Consider the following 21290-nt stretch of genomic DNA (forward strand, 5'->3'; position numbering starts at 1 on the left):
AACATAAAGGTGATCTTAAGTAAAAATGGTTTTTCGTTGAACTTCTTAGAAAGATACATCAGACGTTTTTTCAATAACAAATTCCAACCAAACAGCAAAGTAGAAGAAATCAAAGAAAAGATCTATATCAAACTTCCATATACTGGTTACCACAGCTTACAAATCCGACGCAACATCCGTAGAACAATTAAAAAAGCATTTCCCTCTATATAATTAAGATTTGCTTTCACGACTTTGGAAAGGATAGGATCTCGTTTCCATGTGAAAGACATGATTCCTAGTAATCTCGCATCTAACATTATATACCAATTCAAATGTAGTAGCCGTGCAGCTACGTACGTCGGGAAGACGATCAAGAACAGTTCCAAATTCAGCGGCATTCCAACATATGACTGATTCTGACCACCCTATTAGTCGTAAGGACTTCTCAATCATTGGTCATGCAAGTTCTCCAACAGAACTCAGCATCAAGGAGGCATTATCCATATTATTTCTTTTGAAGCCACCCTTAAACACGCAACAGGACATGGCGTGTTTGAAATTATTGACGTAACCCAATGATTATCAATGTCATTTTTTACGTTTTCATTAATTATTGTTTGTTCCTTTAAAATTATTTTAAAGCATCCGCTCAAGAAACTTATTATTCTGACGATGATTAAAGTAATAATTGAAACGTCACCATGAATTTTAATTTAGTTATGGGTTTTATCTTTAAGTTTATTATTTTTATCTATTAAATTGTTAATTTCTCATAGCCTACTTTAGGCGTGTTTATTAAACTAATCAGAAAATGAGGATTTATTGATGAAAAATATGGCTCCTTGTTAACGTACCCAACTTTTTTATTATCGAACATAAGCAAATGAATCAAAAAAGGAAATGAGTTTTAATTTCAATATTTTAAATATGCTAGAATATCTCACAGGGTGTTCCGAACTTTAAGAAAAACACGGTATGATTGTTACACCCGGTATAAAATGACATTTACCTGTCTAGCAACAATATTATTACATCGATTTTCTTAAATAATAAGGCTATAACATACTAAAAACATCACTCAAATCGGACAACAGGTTAGTGATCCCATAGTAACTCATGAAAAAACCCCATGATACTATCCCTACATAGTATGTATTCGGTGTTAAATTTAATTTACTCTCAAAATTAATACCAAACTCTGACTTTAGATGCATCTTATTTTACAACGTAAATGATATATCCTCGGTATTTCATTGACTTACTAATCGTAGTATTTTCTCTCTATTGATTTCCTATTTTAATATAAGTAACCAGATTCTACTGCATTCTGCCGAGGAATTTGCAACGCAATAAGTATATCATTCTTTGAATTTTTTTTACCATATTAGGTTTCTATCAGGACTATAATTGAATCTTTCCACTTAACTCTATGTTCTTTTTCCCATGCGTGTTTACATACATAGTTCAGATCTATCAAATTCTCTATTGTTAATATAAGATTTGTGTTCACCTATTCTAACATTCAATGGTCTTGATGTTTCACCTAAATAAAAATGTTCGCATTCACCAGTGGTTTTATAAATACATTTCATTGTTAGGGTTAGTTTTAGATAAAATGGATCTCAATGTGTTTGTTTTATTATTATTAGTAAGTCCATAACATATCGAGGATACAAAATTTACGTTTCAAAATAACATACTTAAATGACATAATATAACAATTTTGTTGTAAAAAATATTAATTACAAAAATTTATTTTTTACGCATATAAACTTAATTTAAAATCGACAATTATTAAAGTTTCTTAATAATTATTAATAATAATTTTTAATATTTCTTTCAAAATTATTTGCTGGGCAAATTAATAGTTGTTTGTTTGGGTTTATATGACTGCGGACACTAAATCCATTCACCACTAGGCAAATTATTTTAAATATAATGTGAAAAAATAGTCAAATAAACGTTTTTTTTTCCAGAAGTAAAGCAATGAGATTAAAATTTATTTAAAAATATATATATTTATTACAAAATTTATTTTTTGCAAAATACTACAAACTAAACTTAAATTCTACAATTAAAAACTTTCTTAACAGCAGATAGACATTGGTTTCTCTTTTTATTCTCTGCTTTCATCGGTTTTTTCTTAAGGACCTCCAAACTGTGTCTTAAATTTACTGATTTATTCGTGATCTTCTTGGAAACGTTAGCTGCAAATACTCTTTTGGCATCCTCTCTGGAAATAGTCATTGATTTTGCAGGATTTCGGATAATTTCTTCGGCTTTGCGTCTTTCAATCTCCAAAGCATCCCTGAGTTTATTTCTCAACACGCTGTCACCAAAACAAATACTCTTGAATCTGGTATCTGATCTTGCAGTTGCCAATAAAGACAATGGATCCAACAATCTGAAATATAAAAAAAAGAATGTGTGTGTACTTTGTACGCACGTAAGAAGTTATACTTCTATTATATGATTTAAACGAAATTAATATAAAAATAAAAATACCAAGTTTCTTGTAAAAGGTATATATTAAAATACCCTAAATAAGGGTCACAATACAAAAAGTTTTCGGATTAAGGAATCCATCATCAGTGTTTAAAAGCCCTAAAATTAAGTATAACCTAATTAAATGAGATAAAAGTTAAAATTGACAGAGGTTTTCAAGAACAAGAGGTCATACTTACAAAATTTGCATGCCTGAGCCACCAAAATGTATAGGGTAAAAACCCTTTAAATGTAAATAATAAAGATATTTTACATATTTGTATAATGTAAATATAATGTGAATATGTAAAATATCTTTATTATTTACATTTAAAGGGTTTTTACCCTATACATTTTGGTGGCTCAGGCATGCAAATTTTGTAAGTATGACCTCTTGTTCTTGAAAACCTCTGTCAATTTTAACTTTTATCTCATTTAATTAGGTTATACTTAATTTTAGGGCTTTTAAACACTGATGATGGATTCCTTAATCCGAAAACGTTTTGTATTGCGACCCTTATTTAGGGTATTTTAATATATACCTTTTACAAGAAACTTGGTATTTTTGTGATCTATGGTATACAGCCAGCTACAGGAAGTTTATTTTCCTCGTGGATTTTGAAATTAATATACTTTTTATTTATATTTTGTTTAAATATTAAACTAATTTATACTTACTAGTTCTCAAACATTTTTATTAGAACAGTGCCAAAAATTAAAATAATAAAAGAATAAAACACACACAAACACATTAAACAAGCCACAAATGATGTCTGAACATTAATTGTCGAAATTTTTTTTAACTAAATACGTATTTTCTGAAAATACAATTATATAATAAATATACTTACAATCATAAAATGTATTAAAAAAAACAAAAAAGAAAGTTTCTATTGGGACTCGAACCAGCGCTGATAAGAGCGGCTGGTATTGGAATTCATTCGCCTTCTCCGCTTAGCCACGGACACTATGTGTCATTATTTACGAAGATCGACTAACTAAACGGATTAAACTTGTGATATTTTGATATTTTGAAAATTGATCAAATTATTTTAATTTTGAATTTAAATGATTTAGAATTGAAAAAATACAACAAAACATAGAGTAAAAAACAATATATTAGGTGAATATTGATAGAAATTTTGATGGTAATCAAATTATATAAATTAAAGTATTACATACTATGTATTTTGGCAGATCAAATAGGTAGGTTTATACCCATGATACATTAATAATTATTACGTAACTGTTGCTTTTAAAAACTATTTAAAAGTCACTACAATATTATAAACTTTTTTGTTTCTGTCCTCACAACAATAAAACTAATATATTATACATTTGATTACCTTTACCTTTACCTCCAAACCACAGCTGCCATATCGGATAATTTTTGACATGTCATTTGAACATCCAATCAGAACAAAGTTATAATGCGCATGCGCCGGGCTGATAGGTTTTAACATATAAAAAAATCACCCTCTATCGCCGGTAAAGAAGTATAACTTCAAAAATATATCAGTATACAAATTAAAAGTCAATTAAAAAAATAAATATCACTGTAAACAAGAATAAAAAATAAAAGAAATTAATAACCACTCACCTTAAAATAGTAGACCACATCTCCACGGGTAGCGCCGTCAACTGGAAGCAGGATGCAGCGATCATTGGCAATAAACGGAACATTTCGAACACTACGTAACAATAACACTTGATCACTTCAAAGCACAAACTGAACTGACTACAGCGTGCAGATGCCGCGGTTATATACGCTAGGTTACGCGGCAAATCACTTACCAAAAACGCGCGCAGAATGTAACACCACGTCAGCCATACAGCTCACAACATCAACAAAAGTGCGCGCAAAGTGTACCGCCAAATTAACTGCATTTTGCGCCAATACAACACGGCGCGGATAATAAAACACCACGTCACTGATAAGATGAATTAATGCGCAGAGTTAACGTAGGTTAATTGGCGTTCACTTATTCTAAGGTTTAATGGTCTTGATGTTTCTTCTAAATAAAAGTGTTCGCATTCGCAAACTGTTTAATAAATACAATTCTTTATTTTTTCTTATTCATTGTTAGGTTTAGTTTCAGATAAAATAGATCTCAAAATGTTTTTTATTATTATTTTTTTCATAGTAAGTCCATAACATATCGAAGATACATCATTTATGTTTTAAAATAAAATACAGATAAAGTAGAGTTTGGTATTCATTCTGAGAGTAAATTAAATGTAAGACCAAAAACTTATCACGTCGGGATAGTATCATGAGGTTTTTTTCTCATGATTTGGGTACTATGGGATCACTAACAGGAGAATTTTATTGTCATCTTGTCACATGAACTATCTTCCAATAAAGTCGTCCCATGAACGCACCTCATAAATATTGGTAATATCATTTTTATTGGTAATATCATTTTTAAGTCATCCACTTCATAATATGAACTATGTTATATATCAAACTACCATATGTTTCAATCATTGTCAATATGAATGATTCCGATAAAATTAAATTAGAAGATTTTTTTACGAAGCAACAAAAAGAAAATTTTTTAATTTATTAATGTTTTGTATTGTTTTCACCCAATTTTGCAAAATGTGAAAACGTTGAATTATCCACGCCTGTCTCTCCGTTCGTGAACACAACTCCTCCGTCACTATAGCAGGTAGAATGACAAATGAGGTGTCGAATGAATGCTCATAACCCAAGATGGTACTAAAGGTGAGAAATTTGACTTAAGACTTCCGGTTTTAGAAATACAACCAGAAGTACTGTTTTAAAGTCGCCGGAATAATACAAGCGATATATTATTCGACGCGCCTTAACAAGACGAGAGTAAATATATACTTCCGGTTTCATGACTATCTGCGAATATAACTCCTGTGTTATTAATACAGATAGAATGACAAATGAGATGTCCTCAGCTTATAACCGAAGGATATTAATAAAGATGAAAAATTTAACCGCGAACTTTCGGTTTTAGAGTTTTAACCGGAAGTACCGTTTTAAAGTCACCGAAATAGTATAAGCGATATATTATTCGACGTTCAGTAAGACGAGAACAAATGTATACTTTTGGTTTTTATATAATTTCCGGTTCTAAAATTCTAACCATATTATAGTCATATTATAGTCGCAGAAATAGTACATGACATCAATCGAAGCATATTGAAAAGTTGAATTTAGTTCCGGTTTTGAAGTAATTTCCTTTTAAACAATTATTATTTAAACAGTTATTACGGAGTTAGGTTCTCCGTCGTTTTCTTCCATATTTCCTTCCATTTTCTTCTATCCATGGCCAATGCTTTTGTTTGATCCCATTATATTCCTATTTTGTCGGCTGCTTCCCTCACTTTTTCTGTCCACGTCTTTCTTGGTCTTCCTCTCGCTTAATATATATGTCTTACTATTTTTTCTTCTCGTCTTCTCAGTACATGTCCGGCTCATCTAAGTTGTCCTTGTTCGATTGTTGTTGTAACTGGGTGTATTTTCAGATTTTCTCTAAAGGTTTGTTTTCTAATTTTATCTTTCCTTGTTTTTCCCTCTATTGTTCTCAAAAATCTCATTTCTGTGCTTATTGTGCTTATTATACATACTTTAAACAGTTTGTTTTAATTTTTTTTTAAAACACCAAACTAATTTTGTTGCTTACCGCTTTCAAAAAAATAAAAAAAGTATAGGATTACACTGGATTCGAACTCAAGACCTCTCGATCTCTGGCCGAATTAGTCGAGGCATTGAAGCACAAAAAAAGGCCTTACTGTCGATTTTTGGCGCAGTAAGACGGATTTTAATGCAGTTTGGAGCGTTGGATTCGTAAGAATGTCAGGAAATTTTGTGAACTAATGTAATGAATAAGAAATCTGAAATTGCATTTGTGCATAAGAAAAATGCATTTCGAAATAGGCAATTATTATAAATTTGCAAGGTAAATAGTTGGGCAACATCCCGATTATTTTAATTATTTTTAATCATTTTTAAGTCCATATAATAATAGTCTAAGATGTCAATAACCATTAATAATAAACAAAAAAATTTTCCTTATGGGGAATCGAACCAAGTACTAACACGTCCGTAACTAGATACACATACCGCTAGCCTACGCAGACACTTGCTAGACACGGGCGATATTATGTATAAACAGAAACAAATAGGTAAGTAAAAATTGTAAAGAAAATTACTACATACTTAAATGTATTATAAAATCAATATATTCCTAAATTTTAGAAGAAAGATTCGTAAATAGGTACATTTATACAAAACATTCGAAAAATCGACACTTCAATCCTTCAATGCCTCGACTAAATGCTATACCAAATACGCTACGAGGACTGTGTCTGTATCGGTTCGGACGTACCTAATGACAATTCACGGTAACAAACAGACAAGTATAATAAATATACAATACAATGTTTTAATAATTAATTAATTAATTTAATAATTACTCCTGAGGAAGACAAATCCAAAGACACAAAAATTATAATAAATATATTTACTAAAAAAACTAATATATTCTTTTCACACCTTTTCTTGTACTGATATATTTATACATAACTATTATAGAAATATTTTAGCAACTAAACGTCATACTGTATGTGTGCGCATGCGCGCAGATTATGAAATTTTACTCTCAGTCGCGCCTAAAGAAGTATAACTTCAAAAATATTTCTTGTTTTTTAGCCTCCAGGAGATTTAATCTACTCAACCTCTCAACCTTCTGAACTGATGATTAAACCTTTAAACAGAGCGACCGTAATGAGTGGTGCTGAGCTATTTACAAAACTTCAAACGGAAGCCAATAATTTAAGGAAGGAAAAGAAGAGGAGCACATATAGTGGAATTCACAAATTTTTATACCTGATTGAAGGAAAACCGCAATATCCATGTGTCATAAATGCGAATAAGGAAGTCATATCATTTCCACCTATTACGAATTCAGATATTTCTAAGGTATGTACTTTTATTATATTATAGGGTATCCCAAAAGTAGCAGAACGGTCGAATAATTCGCGAACTAAACATCGGATCAAAAAACTGAAAAATTCTTGTTCAATTATTTCAAAAATCTATCCATTGACACCAAACACCAATCCCTACTACACCCCCTGGAGGTGGGGTGGGGGGTAACTTTAAAATCTCAAATGGAAACCCCCAGTTTTTCTTGCAAATTTGGATTCTTTACGTAAAAGTAGGCAACTTTTATTCAAGACATTTTTTTGAACTGTGAATAGATGGCGCTATAATAGGGAAAAACGATTTATCCTGATACCATAGGTAAATTATAGAAACGGTCTAATATCTCACGAAATACACTTCCAAATAAAAAACCAAAAAACAGATTTTTAATCTTTTTCGAAAACCTATCGAATAACACAAAACATGACCCTCCAACCCAACCCCTGGAGGGGGGTTAAAATCCAACTTTAAAATCTTAAATAGCAACCCCCACTTTTTATTGCAGATTCGGATTCGCCATACAAAATTAAGCAACATTTATTCGAAACATTTTTTAAAATTTCTGATAGATGGCGCTAATAAATCGTAGTTTTCCAATTAAAGCGCCATCTATTAACAATTCTAAAAAATGTTTCGAATAAATGTTGCTTAATTTTTCGTGACGGCTCCGAATCTGTAATAAAAAGTGGAGGTTGCTATTTAATATTTTAAAGTTGCCCATATCTCGCCACTAGGAGGCACGTACTTTATTCGGGATACAAAAGGAGGATTTATTTATGATAATTTATAGAATGGCAAACCCGCTTGCAATATACGACCATACTGATTCTGACATGTGAAACGGAGAGTAGATTCTTATCGATCCAGTTGTCCACGTACTTGAATTTCATTTTAGTTATTTCTGTTCCATATACATTTACGTTTACTCAGGGCCTGTTCTAGAGTTTTGAGCGATCCAGACTAAACAAAAATTTGTGCCCCCTTTTATATAGAACATACAAAACTGGAAATTTAAAAAATAGTAAAAATAAAAAAAAATTCTAAAAATTTATTAATTTAAAAAATAATATTTACTTACGAGTGTTGCAGCATTATGGAATAGCATAATGAGCGTATTGATAATAACTTTTATTCGGTTGTAATATTGATTCTCTGTTTTATTGGCGTTACACTGAGCGCGCATTTTTGTTGATGTTGTCGGCTTTATGGCTGACGTGGTGTTACAGACTGCGCGCGTTTTAGGCAAATGATTTGCCGCGCAAACTAGCGTATATAACAGCGGTATCTGCGCACTGTAGTCAGTTCAGTTTGTACTTTGAAGTGATTAAGTGTTATTGTTACGTTGTGTTCGAAATGTTCCGTTTGTTGCCAGTGATCGCTGCATCCTGCTTCCAGTTGACGGCGCTTCCCGTGGAAATGTGGTCTACTATTTTAAGGTAAGTGTTTATTAATGTCTTATATTTATTTTTTTTAATATTTATTTTTTTATAATATTTATTTTTTTACGATATTAATTTTTTTAATTTGTATACTGATATATTTTTTTATATTCCAGATTGTTGGATCCATTGTCTTTATTGGCAACTGCCAGATCGGATCCTAGATTCAAGAGTATTTGTTTTGGTGACAGCGTGTTGAGAAATAATCTCCGGGATGCGTTAGAGATTGAAAGACGCCAGGCCGAAGAAATTATCCAGAATCCTGCAAAATCAATAACTATTTCCAGAGAGGATGCCAAAAGAGTATTTGCAGCTAACGTTTCCAAGAAGATCACGAAGAAATCAGTAAATTTAAGACACAGTTTGGAGATCCTTAAGAAAAAACCGATGAAAGCAGAGAATAAAAAGAAAAACCAATGTCTATCGACTGTTAAAAAAGTTTTTAATTGTAGAATTTAAGGTTAGAAATATTTTTGGTAAAAAATAAATTTTATAATAAGTGTTTTTTGAAATAAATTTTTATCTTAGTTCGTTTACTTAGTTCGTAAAAATTGTATAAGTATTTTTTAAATAAATATTTATAACATTTCGTTTACTTTTGTAAAAACGTGTTTGTTCGTGGACTATTTTTTCACAAAAACATTTTTAAGAATAAAGTAAGATACAAATAATACAAACAAATTTTAAAAATAATAATTATTAAAATATGGTAACTGTATTGCCTTTTATCATATTTTTAAATTAATAATGTATACTATTATATGGAAGCAATATATACAATGATTATGTTATTAACATTTTTGTCCAAAGTAACATACAAGATGGTCTATTCAGGCTGCTTTTAACGTCCATGCTTTAACTGCCCCATACAAAAGTGTGGAATATAATACTTTACGAACTTGTTTCTTATTTGTATATCGAGCGATCTATCGCTTAGGAGGCTATGTATATTTTTAAAATGTTTCATCTGACTATTTCAATCCGAGCTCTTTTAAGGTGGTATGACACAATGTTAAAATTTATATAGTTTTTAGGTACAGTTACCGTCACTATTTCAAAACCAATCTTCAACTTAGGGGTATGTACGTGAACTGTAGACTTTCTATTTTAATAGTATCTAGTTAAAATTTCCAAAGAAAGCAGTATATTTTTTATAACTGTACTTAAAGGAGTCCATGTCATAACTTACTTAGTAACTTGCTATAAAAATTCGTTTTGCATAATAATTTTTGAACTTGGGTGGAAAATAACTACCAGAAACGATTAACTATGCAAAAAGCTTTATTTTAAACAAAATTTCATTGTCCATACTGCCATAATTTTTAAATTAACTGTACCTAAAAGTAAAAATTTTAGTTAAAAGCTGCAATCTGGGGATTTTGTTGAAATTACAGCAATAAGTTGGCATTTTTCTAGTGATAAATTAGTTCCGCTGTCACTTAATAGATGAGAAGATGAGTTCACGTGTCATTTAGTAGATGGCAGCAGTGATGTATTAAATGGAGACAGATGCGCGTTTGCCGGATTTTAAGAAAATCTACAAACAATTGAAAACGAGTTTTGTAACCACGGAAATACGATGAATCACGCGGTTTTGTTTAGAAAAGTGGCCCCACCCCCTCCCAGTACGTATTTTGGACCTTGTTTGACTTTCACTTTCAATCATGATTGTATAACGTCACAGTGTCTTAACAATACAAATATACATTTTTTATGCTTGAAACCGTGACGTTATACGAATGGTTGAAAGTTAAACGAGGTTCAAAATGACTCAAAGTGTTTACTGGGGGATTATACTAGTTTTGACATAATACATAAATAACATAAGTAAGATCTAGTATGTTATGTGGGGCGGATCTAAAAACAATTTCAGTTTTATTCACTTTCTGGCAAATTTAATTTTTATAGGGCCGCAAATAATGCATTGTTCGGATACAATTAGCGTCTCTTTGTAAAGACGATGACGTCGACATTTTTACACACATTACACATGCCAATGGCCATTAGTATTTATTGAGGCATTATCCTAATAAAAAAATTGTAGACAAAACAATATTGTATAATCATTGATTAATTTATGTCAAATATTTCCGTAAGTGAAAAAAAATATTGAAATTTACTGGAGTAATAATTAGATAAACCGATATGCAGACGATACAGTTGTGGTTGCTAGCAGTATCGACAGGCCTGTCATACCCGGGTACCTACAAAGAGCGAGTGAAAAAAGAGATTTTAACCATCAACATAAATAAAACAAAAATGGACACTGGTGAGCAAAACTCAAAAACCTGCCAGATAATTGAAAATAAAAACCAATTCAACACGTAGAAGTATATGTATACCTTGGAACAGTCGTCAACTAGAAATGGGATCAAACAACCGAAATACGATGTAGAATTGAAAAGGCCAGAGCTACATTTAACATGAGAAATATATTCAATCATTGCGACATATCTGTCCCACTAAAAATACGGCTGCTAAAATGCTATGTATTTCCAGTCCTGTTGTATGGAGCAGAGACCTGGACAATAACGGAAACATTATCGAAAAGGCTAGAGGTATTCGAAATGTGGGTGTACCGACTTATCCTCAAAATGTCCTGGACGACTCACACTACCAACGTAGAGGTATTGCGCTGAGGAGAAAACAAAAATGAGAAATCTGTTTCACAATAGAAACGGAAACCTGAATACCTCGATCATATTATGAGACATGATAAATATCGTATACTGCCACTGACAATACAGAGTAAAATAGAGAGCAAACGTGGACCCAGAAGAAGAAGACACTCATGGCTTCAAAACTTACGCCAATGGTTTGGACTAACGTGCCAATGTCCGCAACGGACGAGGCACATGAAGAAGAAGAAGAAGAATTTAAAATGAGATATTCTTCTTCTCACGGTGCTTATTCGTTCCGAATGTTGGCGATCAGCATGGCTATCCTAACTTTGCATGCTGCTATTCGGAATAGTCTGTTTGTCGATGTAGGTATTGAACCAGTTTCTCAGATATATTCTTCTTCTCCCTGGTCCTCTCTTCCCACTACCTTGCCCTGAAGAATGAGTAGCGGCAATCTCTATTCATTCCTCATAACATGGCCAAGATATTCTACTTTGCGCTCTTTGATAATAATGTGTGTTAATAATCTCGCATTCCTTGCCCATTCTACGTAAGACCTCAACATTAGTCACACGACTCATCCACGAAATTCTTAAAATGCGACTGTAATACCACATCTTGAATGCCTTGAGTTTTCTTAAAGAAGTTTCGGAAAGAGTCCAGGCTTCTACTCAGTATAATAATCTAGAAAATACATAGGATCTGATAATAGAAATTTTGTTAACAAGTGGTAAATGTGACTTCTGAAACGAGACTTCATCATTATGAACGCTGATCTCGCTTTTCCTATGCGTTGTTTTATTTCACTAGAGTGGTCTCATTGACTGTTTATGTAGGTACCAAGGTATGTGTAGCTGTCCACTTTGTCAATTGGTTGTTGGTTAACGAAAAGCCGTGTATGTAATATATTTCGCTCTTAATGACTACCATTACTTTCTTTTTTTTTCGTATTGAAATTCCATGTTCACTACTTATGTCTTATATGCGCGACATTATTCTTTGCAAATCATCTAGGCTATCTGCAAAAACTACTGCGTCGTCGGCATATCTAATGTTGTTTAGATCTATCATCTAATCCAGTTTCCTCCAAGATAATTTATGAGTATGTGCAGCTTATCATGTTGTACTCTATCAAATGCCTTTTTGTAGTCGATAAAACAAATATATAGCACTTAGACAGTCAATAGAGCCTCTCGGGTGCCTAAGGGCAAGGCATTGCGGAATCAAATCTTTGTCCGTGATACTTGTTCTTCGCATTTTTTATATAGGTATTCTGCAGTATATTACTTTTAAAAATGTTTTAAGTAAGTGGTTCATTAGGCTAATTATTATTCTGCCTCGCAAGTTGAAATGAGAAATGAAATGAAAATGTGAAATTTTCCGAGGAAAAAACTTTCCCTGTTGAAAAAACATTCAATATGAAAAAAGTTATTGTAGTGACTCTGTTTTTCAATTGACTTACGTATTTTACATTTATTAAAAATACTAATTTTATACTCGATCTTCATTCTGAGAATTAGCATAATTCTTTTTTGGTCATTTAGATAGGCACTTACTTGTATTTCAAATAATTGCAAATTACTTTAGTTTGAAATAAATCCTTTTGAGCAGGTAAAGAATTACGAATTGCCGTATAATACAATATTAAATAATAAACTATATCCAAATGAATGAACGTTTAGTATCTATTAATGAGAATTTACCCTAGGCAGGTAAAGAAAGGATTAACAACTGTCGTCTGTAAATACAAAGTACGATTAAGATCGAGATGTGCCGAGCCTAAGTTGCAATACATGGCATCAATGCGGTGTCGTTCAGAGAACTAAATTTAATAATAAAATATATGTACGTGCTGCCATCTATTCAAAGAACTGTTAAACGTTAGTTTAAAAATTGGCCACCTATTTTGACCATAGCGTACTAATACCCCCTTAAGTCGGATTTTACAGCGTATTTCGAACATGCGATGTAGTGTACAAGGATAGCCCTATGCTAACTAAATGATAATTCTCTTGACAATGTTGCCGTTCTTCACTGCAGCGGCCGTGAAAGGTAGTATTTGCAGGCACTTCTAGAGGATTGTCGGTGTTAACTGCTGTGAAATAATAAAAGGAGGATTTATTTATGATAATTTACAGAACGGCAAACCCACTTGCAATATGCGACCATTACTCCAGGGTAATAAGCTAGAAATAGACCATGTTCGGGACACTCAAAGATCCAGGTAGCTGGCTACTTTTTTAGTTATTGTATACGTAAAGGATGAAAACCAACCTGTTTCCTGCCTATAGTTCGCGTCCGTTTTTAATTATTAACAATTTAGTGCAAAAATCGCGATTTTTTCGATCTTTTGCACCCTTTTCAAAAGCTAAATAGTTACCATAAAATTACAAAATTAAATTTTTTAGAACATTAAAAAACCTTCAAAATGCCCATTTTTGAAAGTTAAAAAGTTAATTTGTTGTTACGCAAACTGTAAAATAAGTGAAAATCGTTAGTTGTTAATAACTTATTAAAACCACCTTAGAACTTTAGTGTTTCACGCGAAGTTGGGTATTGGGGTACTTAGCAAACCCTCAAAATTTGAGACCGATCCATTAATTAGTTTAAGAGTTATTCTAATTGTTTATCCCAGAGACCTTTATTTTGCAATAACATAAGACAGAACATAATGAAGATAGGGCAATTCTGCGTATGCCAAATGAAAGTAAAAAGCTGATACTATCAAAATGTACTAAAAAACGATAAAAAAATTATCTAATATAGTCAAAAATTCTATTACCAAATTTGTGAAATTTTGTAGTTTAAAAACATTTAGAATAACTTTAAATATTGTCCATAGAAAAAGTCATTTTACATATTAGAAAAGCTAGTATTTTACACGAATTTTTAAAAATGTAGTTCAATTGGTGACTAGTCGTGGTAAGTGAGGGGGGAGCTAGGAGCCGACAAATGCACGAGTTCAAAAACTAAAAAAAGCAACACTACTATCATTTTTTATATCTCGGGATCTACTGAATATATTTTGATCGTTCTTTTTTTAAGTTGTATGTAATTTTTCTGTGCATTACAAATATGCAATTTGTCTAGACATTCATTAATTAATAAACAGTCTAATTTGTTTAAACAATTTTTGAAAAAATAATTTTTTCCCAAAAATCCATGATTTTAATTATACTATCCCTATTAATCATAGAAAAAGTTAAGGTATACTTTAATAAATAAATTATTTTCAATAAATAATTAACTAATAAAAATCATTTATTTATTAAAGTGTACTTAAACTTTTTCTGTGATCATTAATGATACTATGATTAAAAAAATAGATTTTTGTAAAAAAAATATTTTTTCAAGAATTGTTTAAACAAATTATACTGTTCATTAATTAATAAATTTATAAACAAATTGCATATTTGTAATGTACGTAAAAATTACATACCAATTAAAAAAAGAAAGATCAAAATCCATTGAGTTGATCCGGAGATACAGCAAACTATATTTTTTTGAAATTGCTTTTTCGGTATTTTAACTCGCTGGATTTGTAGGTTCCCCCTAGTAATCGTTTGCACTACATTTTTGAAAAATCGTAGAGGGTGCTGTGAAGGTATAATGTTTGTGCAAATTTTTTAAGAAAAAATACAAATCCCATTCTTTTAGATGGCATTAATGAGATTCCTTAATTATTATAAACAAATTAGCTGTGAATTAAAAAAAAAACATATGGCTAACTTTGTCCCAAATGAGCCCAGGCTAAATTTTTTTATTTGAAAATTCGTGTTAAAATACTATCTTTTCGAATATATATAATGTAGAAACTCTGGAAACTCGGGACATAGACTAAACACCGTTTTTTCTCCTTAAAGAACAAAATTTATTAATTTTGAATACAATTATGACAAAATATTTACATACCTTAAAGAAAATCGGTTTTATAAGTCTTTAACATTCTAATCTTTAAATTAACAATAACAAATAATACATTAACAAGTTTAAACGAAAAAAATTAACAAATATGTAAGAAAATATTAAATTAGATTTTAAAATTGACGGAACAAGATTTATGTCAATTTTGTGTCAGAATATTTATTATTCTTCTATTTCTTTATAAATAGCCTTTTAGACTTTTACATACCAGGTTTTCATTATTACATATATAAAACGATTGTTTCTACGGACAACATTTAAATGTTTAGACTCTACAAAATTTTAAAAATTTGGCATTAGGATTTTTTATCTCTTTTTAATACATTTTGATTTTTATTTTTTATCTCTTTTTAATACATTTTGATACTTTCACTCTTCTACTTTCATTTGGCATACTCAGAATTGCTATATCTTCATTATTTTCTGTCTTATCTTATTGCAAAATAAAGGTCTCTGGGATAAACAAATAGAATAACTCTTAAACTAATTAATGGATCGGTCTCAAATTTTAAGAGTTTGTTTAAGTACCCCAATATCCAACTTTGGGTTAAACACTAAAGTTCTAAGGTAGTTTTAGTACAAGTTATTAACAAATAACGATTTTCACTTATTTTGCAGTTTGCGCAGCAACAAATTAACTTTTTGACTTTAAAAAATCGGCATTTTGAAGGTTTTTCAATGTTCTAAAAAACTGAATTTTGTAATTTTATGTCAACTATTTAGTTTTCAAATGGAGTGCGAAAAATCGAAAAAATCGCGATTTTTGCACTAAATTGTTAATAATTAAAAAACGGACGCGAAGTCTAGGCAGAAAACAGGTAGGTTTTCTTCCTATAGGTCTACAATAACTAAAAAAGTAGTCAGCTACCTGAATCTTTGAGTGTCCCGAGAAAATCCTTATTACCCTGGACTACATACTGATTCTTACATTTGAAACAGAGTAGATTCTTATCGATCCAGTTGTCCACGTACTTGAATTTAACTTTAGTTATTTTTGTTCCGTACACATTTACATTTACTCAGGGATTGTTCTAGAGTTTTGAACGATCCAGACTAAACAAAATTTTGCGACCTTTTATATAAGAACATACAAATTTACTGAAAATTTAAAAAATAGTAAAAAGGCAAAAAATCAAAATAAAAAAAATGTCTAAAAATTTATTAATTTAAAAATAATAGTTACTTACAAGTGTTGCAGCATTATGGAATAGCATAATGAGCGTATTGATGATTACCAATTTTATTCGGTTGTAATATTGGTCCTGTTTAATTTTCGTTACACTGAGCGCGCATTTTTGTTGATGCTGTCGGCTTTATGGCTGACGTGGCGTTACAGACGGCGCGCGTTTTATGCAAATGATTTGCCGCGCAAACTAGCGTATATAACAGCGGTATCTGCGCACTGTAGTCAGTTCAGTTTGTACTTTGAAGTGATTAAGTGCTATTGTTACGTAGTGTTCGAAATGTTCCGTTTGTTGCCAGTGATCGCTGCATCCTGCTTCCAGTTGACGGCGCTTCCCGTGGAAATGTGGTCTAATATTTTAAGGTAAGTGTTTATTAATGTCTTATATTTATTTTTTTAATATTTATTTTTTTACAATATTTATTTTTTTACGATATTTATTTTTTTACGATATTTATTTTTTTAATTTGTATACTGATATATTTTTTTATATTTCAGATTGTTGGATCCATTGTCTTTATTGGCAACTGCCAGATCAGATCCTAGATTCAAGAGTATTTGTTTTGGTGACAGCGTGTTGAGAAATAATCTCCGGGATGCTTTAGAGATTGAAAGACGCCAGGCCGAAGAAATTTTCCGGAATCCTGCAAAATCAATAACTATTTCCAGAAAGGATGCCAAAAGAGTATTTGCAGCTAACGTTTCCAAGAAGATCACGAAGAAATCAGTAAATTTAAGACACAGTTTGGAGGTCCTTAAGAAAAAACCGATGAAAGCAGAGAATAAAAAGAAAAACTTTAAAAGAGAATAAAAAAAAGTCTATCGACTGTTAAGAAAGCTTTTAATTGTAGAATTTAAGTTTAGTTTGTAATATTTGTAAAAATTTTATAATAAATATTTTTTTAAATAAAAGTTTATTACATTTCGTTTACTTTTGTAAAAACATGTTTGTTCTGTGACTATTTTTTCACAAAAACATTTTTAAAAATAAAATAAGATACAAATAATTTTGGAACAAATTTTAAAAATAATAATTTTTAAAATATATTGATTGTATTGCCTTTTATCATATTTTTAAATTAATCATTTATATGGAAGCAATATATACAATGATTATATTAACATTTTTGTCCAAAGTAACATACAAAACGGGATCAAAATTAGAAGTTACTAAATGAGCTCAAAATTGTAACATCAACATCTTGCTCTAATATAAATTCAGAGTAAATTTAGACTTGTACATAGTAACATTTAGACATGTAGAAAGGATGAGAGCACATAATAAAATAGCGATAGTACAAAAAGAGGTGTATACGCGAAACATCACAAACTTTGTGATATTACATTATATTACAGGGGTGGCCAAACTGTGGCTCGCGAGCCACATGTGGATCTTTGAAGGATAATCTGTGGCTCTCAAAAATGTACCTGAATTTCCTTTAATTTTTTGTGTTTCAAAATGTCTTAAATTACTGCCAACAAATATAAAAGACTAAGGTAACATCGCAGGACTGATACAACAAGGATACCCCTTATCACTGTTGCTATTCAATTTGGTATTAGAATTTGTAATAAGTAAAATATCATCTGAGCTGACAGGAGGATTTGCGAATCGAGGATCAAAACTATTGGTGATGATCTACATGCAGTCCCTCATTCTACAAGAGACGTGAGAGGTGTGTTTTCAAAACTCGAGGAAGAAACAAGTAGTTTGAGCTTTCGAATAAATAAAGAGAAGACGAAATAATGTTAGTAGCCAAAAATCCAAGACCAAGACTTAGGCATAACATAACTATTAATTACCATAACTTCGAAGTAATGCAAGAGTTTAAATATCATCAAAGAAGACAACCACAAATAAAAAGAGGTATCAGCAAGGATAGTAATAGAGCATTATACTACTCCCTACCATCATTATTAAGATCTGCTATTAAGATCAAAAAGCTGCTAAAAAAATCTAAATTAAGAATGTACATGCCAATTATTCGTCCAATTGTTACATATGGAAGTAAAACATCAGCAGGATATAAATGAATTGCTGGTATTTGAAAAGAAGGTTCTCATTCCTGAATGATATTTTGCCTCAAAGAGATGAATTAACAGGAAAGTGGAGAAAGCGTTGCAATGCGGAATTGGTGACTGTGTATGTACTGAAATAATCGTCAGACATATTATAAAAGCTAAGATAAGATGGGCAGGTCATGTGGTAAGATCAGAGGAAGACATAATCTTAAGACAGTGTTTTTTGAGAGACGGTAGAAAATCAGTAGGCCGTCCCATAAAAAGCTGGAACGATTATGAAGAATCGACGAATCCTGAATTAGTAAAGGCTGCTTGTAGAATTATTTGCATATTTGAAACGACCGCGACGATGTGAACTATTTTGTTTCACTGTAAAATTCGTGAAATCCAAAACACTGAGAGAAAACTTTAATACCTTTTTTACACTTTTTAAATAATTGTTTAATTGCGGCTCGCGAAAAATTTCAAATTTTGGAAAGTGGCTCGGACTATCAAGGATCTTGGCCACCCTTGTTATATTATAATGAACTTTGACAAAACTATGGTCTGTTTTTAAACCAAGAGGAGCACCAACGCCCCGTGGGAAGTGTCTGCTGGTGCGTGCTATCCGTCGAGAGTCGGGAAGATCAAAGGTGCGGTATGGGCTTATTTTTGATTTTTTAAATCTGTATCAAGATGAACCGACTTTATGAAATTCTACAGCGCAAAAGCATAAGAACAGGAACGATATATACGATGCATGGTACCGTATAAAGAATCAATTGAAGGATAGTACTGTTTAGATTAAAAAAGAAGCGAGTTAAATGGTTAAATCAAACACTACACAGACGGACCTATACAGACTGTCACGGACTATGGGAAGAGCTCCGTCTGCGGTGCGTTGCCGTCCGTGGTCGTAGTGTTGCCAGGCTCGATTTGTTTTAAATCGGTACATAAGGTAAAACAAATCGGGATTTAGGGTTGTAGATCGGGACAAATAAATGACCCAGTAAATAGCCCAGTAAATGACCGTATTGGAGTGTAATTTTCAGGGTCAACTCCGAATTGCATCAAAATTTGGTTTTAGGGTCTACTTACCGTTTTCTTCATAGTTGAACTTGTACCGTTGGTTGCTTTTACTTGGGGGTGAGTTATCCCTTCTCGGGGGTGAAAAAAGGCGCGTTTAAAATAAGTCCCAAAATCGATAAATTGACTAATTCTAAACAATTTTTGTTCTATAGAATTTTTTAACTAAGTCAACACTTTTCGAGTAATTTTTTATTGAAAATTTTATTTTTAGATAATAAAACCACCTATTCAGGCGGTTTTTCGCAAATAACTCAAGAAGTAAGTATTTTATCGAAAAAAATATTCGTAGCAGAAATATAATCGTAGCTCGTTATATAATCGTAGCTTATAAAAAAATAAAAAAAAATTGTGTGTTCAGAAAGTCTATAAAACCAGTAAAAGCGAAGTTGTAACTCATCAAAAATACGTTCTTATTCGTCAAATTCCAAATCGAATATTTCAACGCGAAATAATCACAAAATGATGCAATTTTCGGGAAGCACTTATTAAAATTATTTAAAGTGTTCAAAAAAAATCTTGATTTTTGTTTTATATAAGTCTCTAGCATTAAAACTAAGCGAGTTACGCTCAAAATAAAGTTAGCCCCATTTTTTTGTAAAAAAAATCCCCTTTTTTTGTAAAAAAAAATCGTGAAAATCTCCCCCTAAATAAAATTAATCGTTACTGCTTTACCATTTACTTTATATGTGTATTGTGTATATAAGTCTCTAGCATTAAAACTAAGCGAGTTACGCTCAAAATAAAGTTGGCCCCTTTTTTTTTGTAAAAAAATCCCCTTTTTTTTGTAAAAAAAAAAAAATCGTGAAAATCTCCCTTAAATAAAATTAATCGTTACTGCTTTACCATTTACTTTATATGTGTATTGTTTATGCGATCTGCAAAGTTTACTGGTTGAAAGTGCTTATTTTTGAAAAAAAATTATTGGTTTTATAGTAAAAAATTTTTTTTCTAAAATATTGGAAAAATGCCCTTTTTTCAAAATAACTAAAAAAGTATTAGTGATACGAAAAATCTCGAGTAAAAAATGTAGGTTTTGCTTTTATAAATATGAGAGTTTCAATTTGTTTTTCTGTAAGACAAACATTGGTTAAGATATGGCTGTTCATGTTTTGCATACACTCGTGATTAGTGACTCGTTCAGGCCATTTCAACTATGACTATTTCAAAAATAAGCCCTTCAAACCTGTGAAACTTACAGATCATATTAAAAATACATAATTAAACTAAATTGTTTGTAAAGCCATTTTCATTACTTTTTTTTACCAAAAAAAGGGGTCAACTTGATTTTGAGCAGAACTCGTTTAGTTTTGATGCTAAAAACTTTTTAATACATAAAAATAAAGCTTTATTAAACACTTTAAAAAAAAACTTTTAATGGGTTTTTCCCGAAAAGTGCTTCATGTTTTGGTTATTTCACGTTGAAATATTTGATTTTGAATTTTACGAATAAGAACGTATTTTTCATGAGCTACAACTTTGCTTTTGTTGGGTCTATGGACTTTACGAATTCATAATTTTTTTCATTTTTTTATATACTAAATTTTTGGTAAGAATATTTTTTTTTCAATCAAATACTTACCTATTTTTTGAGTTATTTGTGAAAA

General features: G+C 31.1%; 2 protein-coding genes across 2 annotated transcripts in view; both read left to right on the top strand.

Annotated features, from left to right (window-relative positions):
- LOC126882384 (leucine-rich repeat-containing protein 47-like) overlaps window positions 1–21290 on the top strand; it is a 57888-nt gene that overhangs the window by 32032 nt on the left and 4566 nt on the right. The window contains exon 5 of the mRNA XM_050647294.1: window positions 7154–7423. Coding sequence (XP_050503251.1) covers window positions 7154–7423 — 270 coding nt within the window. The remainder of the gene's footprint in view (window positions 1–7153; window positions 7424–21290) is intronic.
- On the top strand, window positions 8749–9390 carry LOC126882388 (uncharacterized). The gene is made up of 2 exons (XM_050647299.1): window positions 8749–8865; window positions 8985–9390. The coding sequence occupies exons 1-2, from the start codon at window positions 8783–8785 to the stop codon at window positions 9325–9327; spliced, it is 426 nt and encodes a 141-aa protein (XP_050503256.1). The 5' UTR covers window positions 8749–8782; the 3' UTR covers window positions 9328–9390.

This window comes from Diabrotica virgifera, chromosome 3, assembly GCF_917563875.1.
Source record: "Diabrotica virgifera virgifera chromosome 3, PGI_DIABVI_V3a".
In the NCBI taxonomy this organism is placed as follows: domain Eukaryota; kingdom Metazoa; phylum Arthropoda; class Insecta; order Coleoptera; family Chrysomelidae; genus Diabrotica; species Diabrotica virgifera.

Excerpts from the sequence above, each read along its gene's own strand:
- LOC126882388 (XM_050647299.1), top strand. The coding sequence starts at position 8,783 with ATGTTCCGTTTGTTGCCAGTGATCGCTGCATCCTGCTTCCAGTTGACG. Across the intron at positions 8,866-8,984 it reads ATGTGGTCTACTATTTTAAG|ATTGTTGGATCCATTGTCTT; the intron begins GTAAGTGTTTAT and ends TTTATATTCCAG.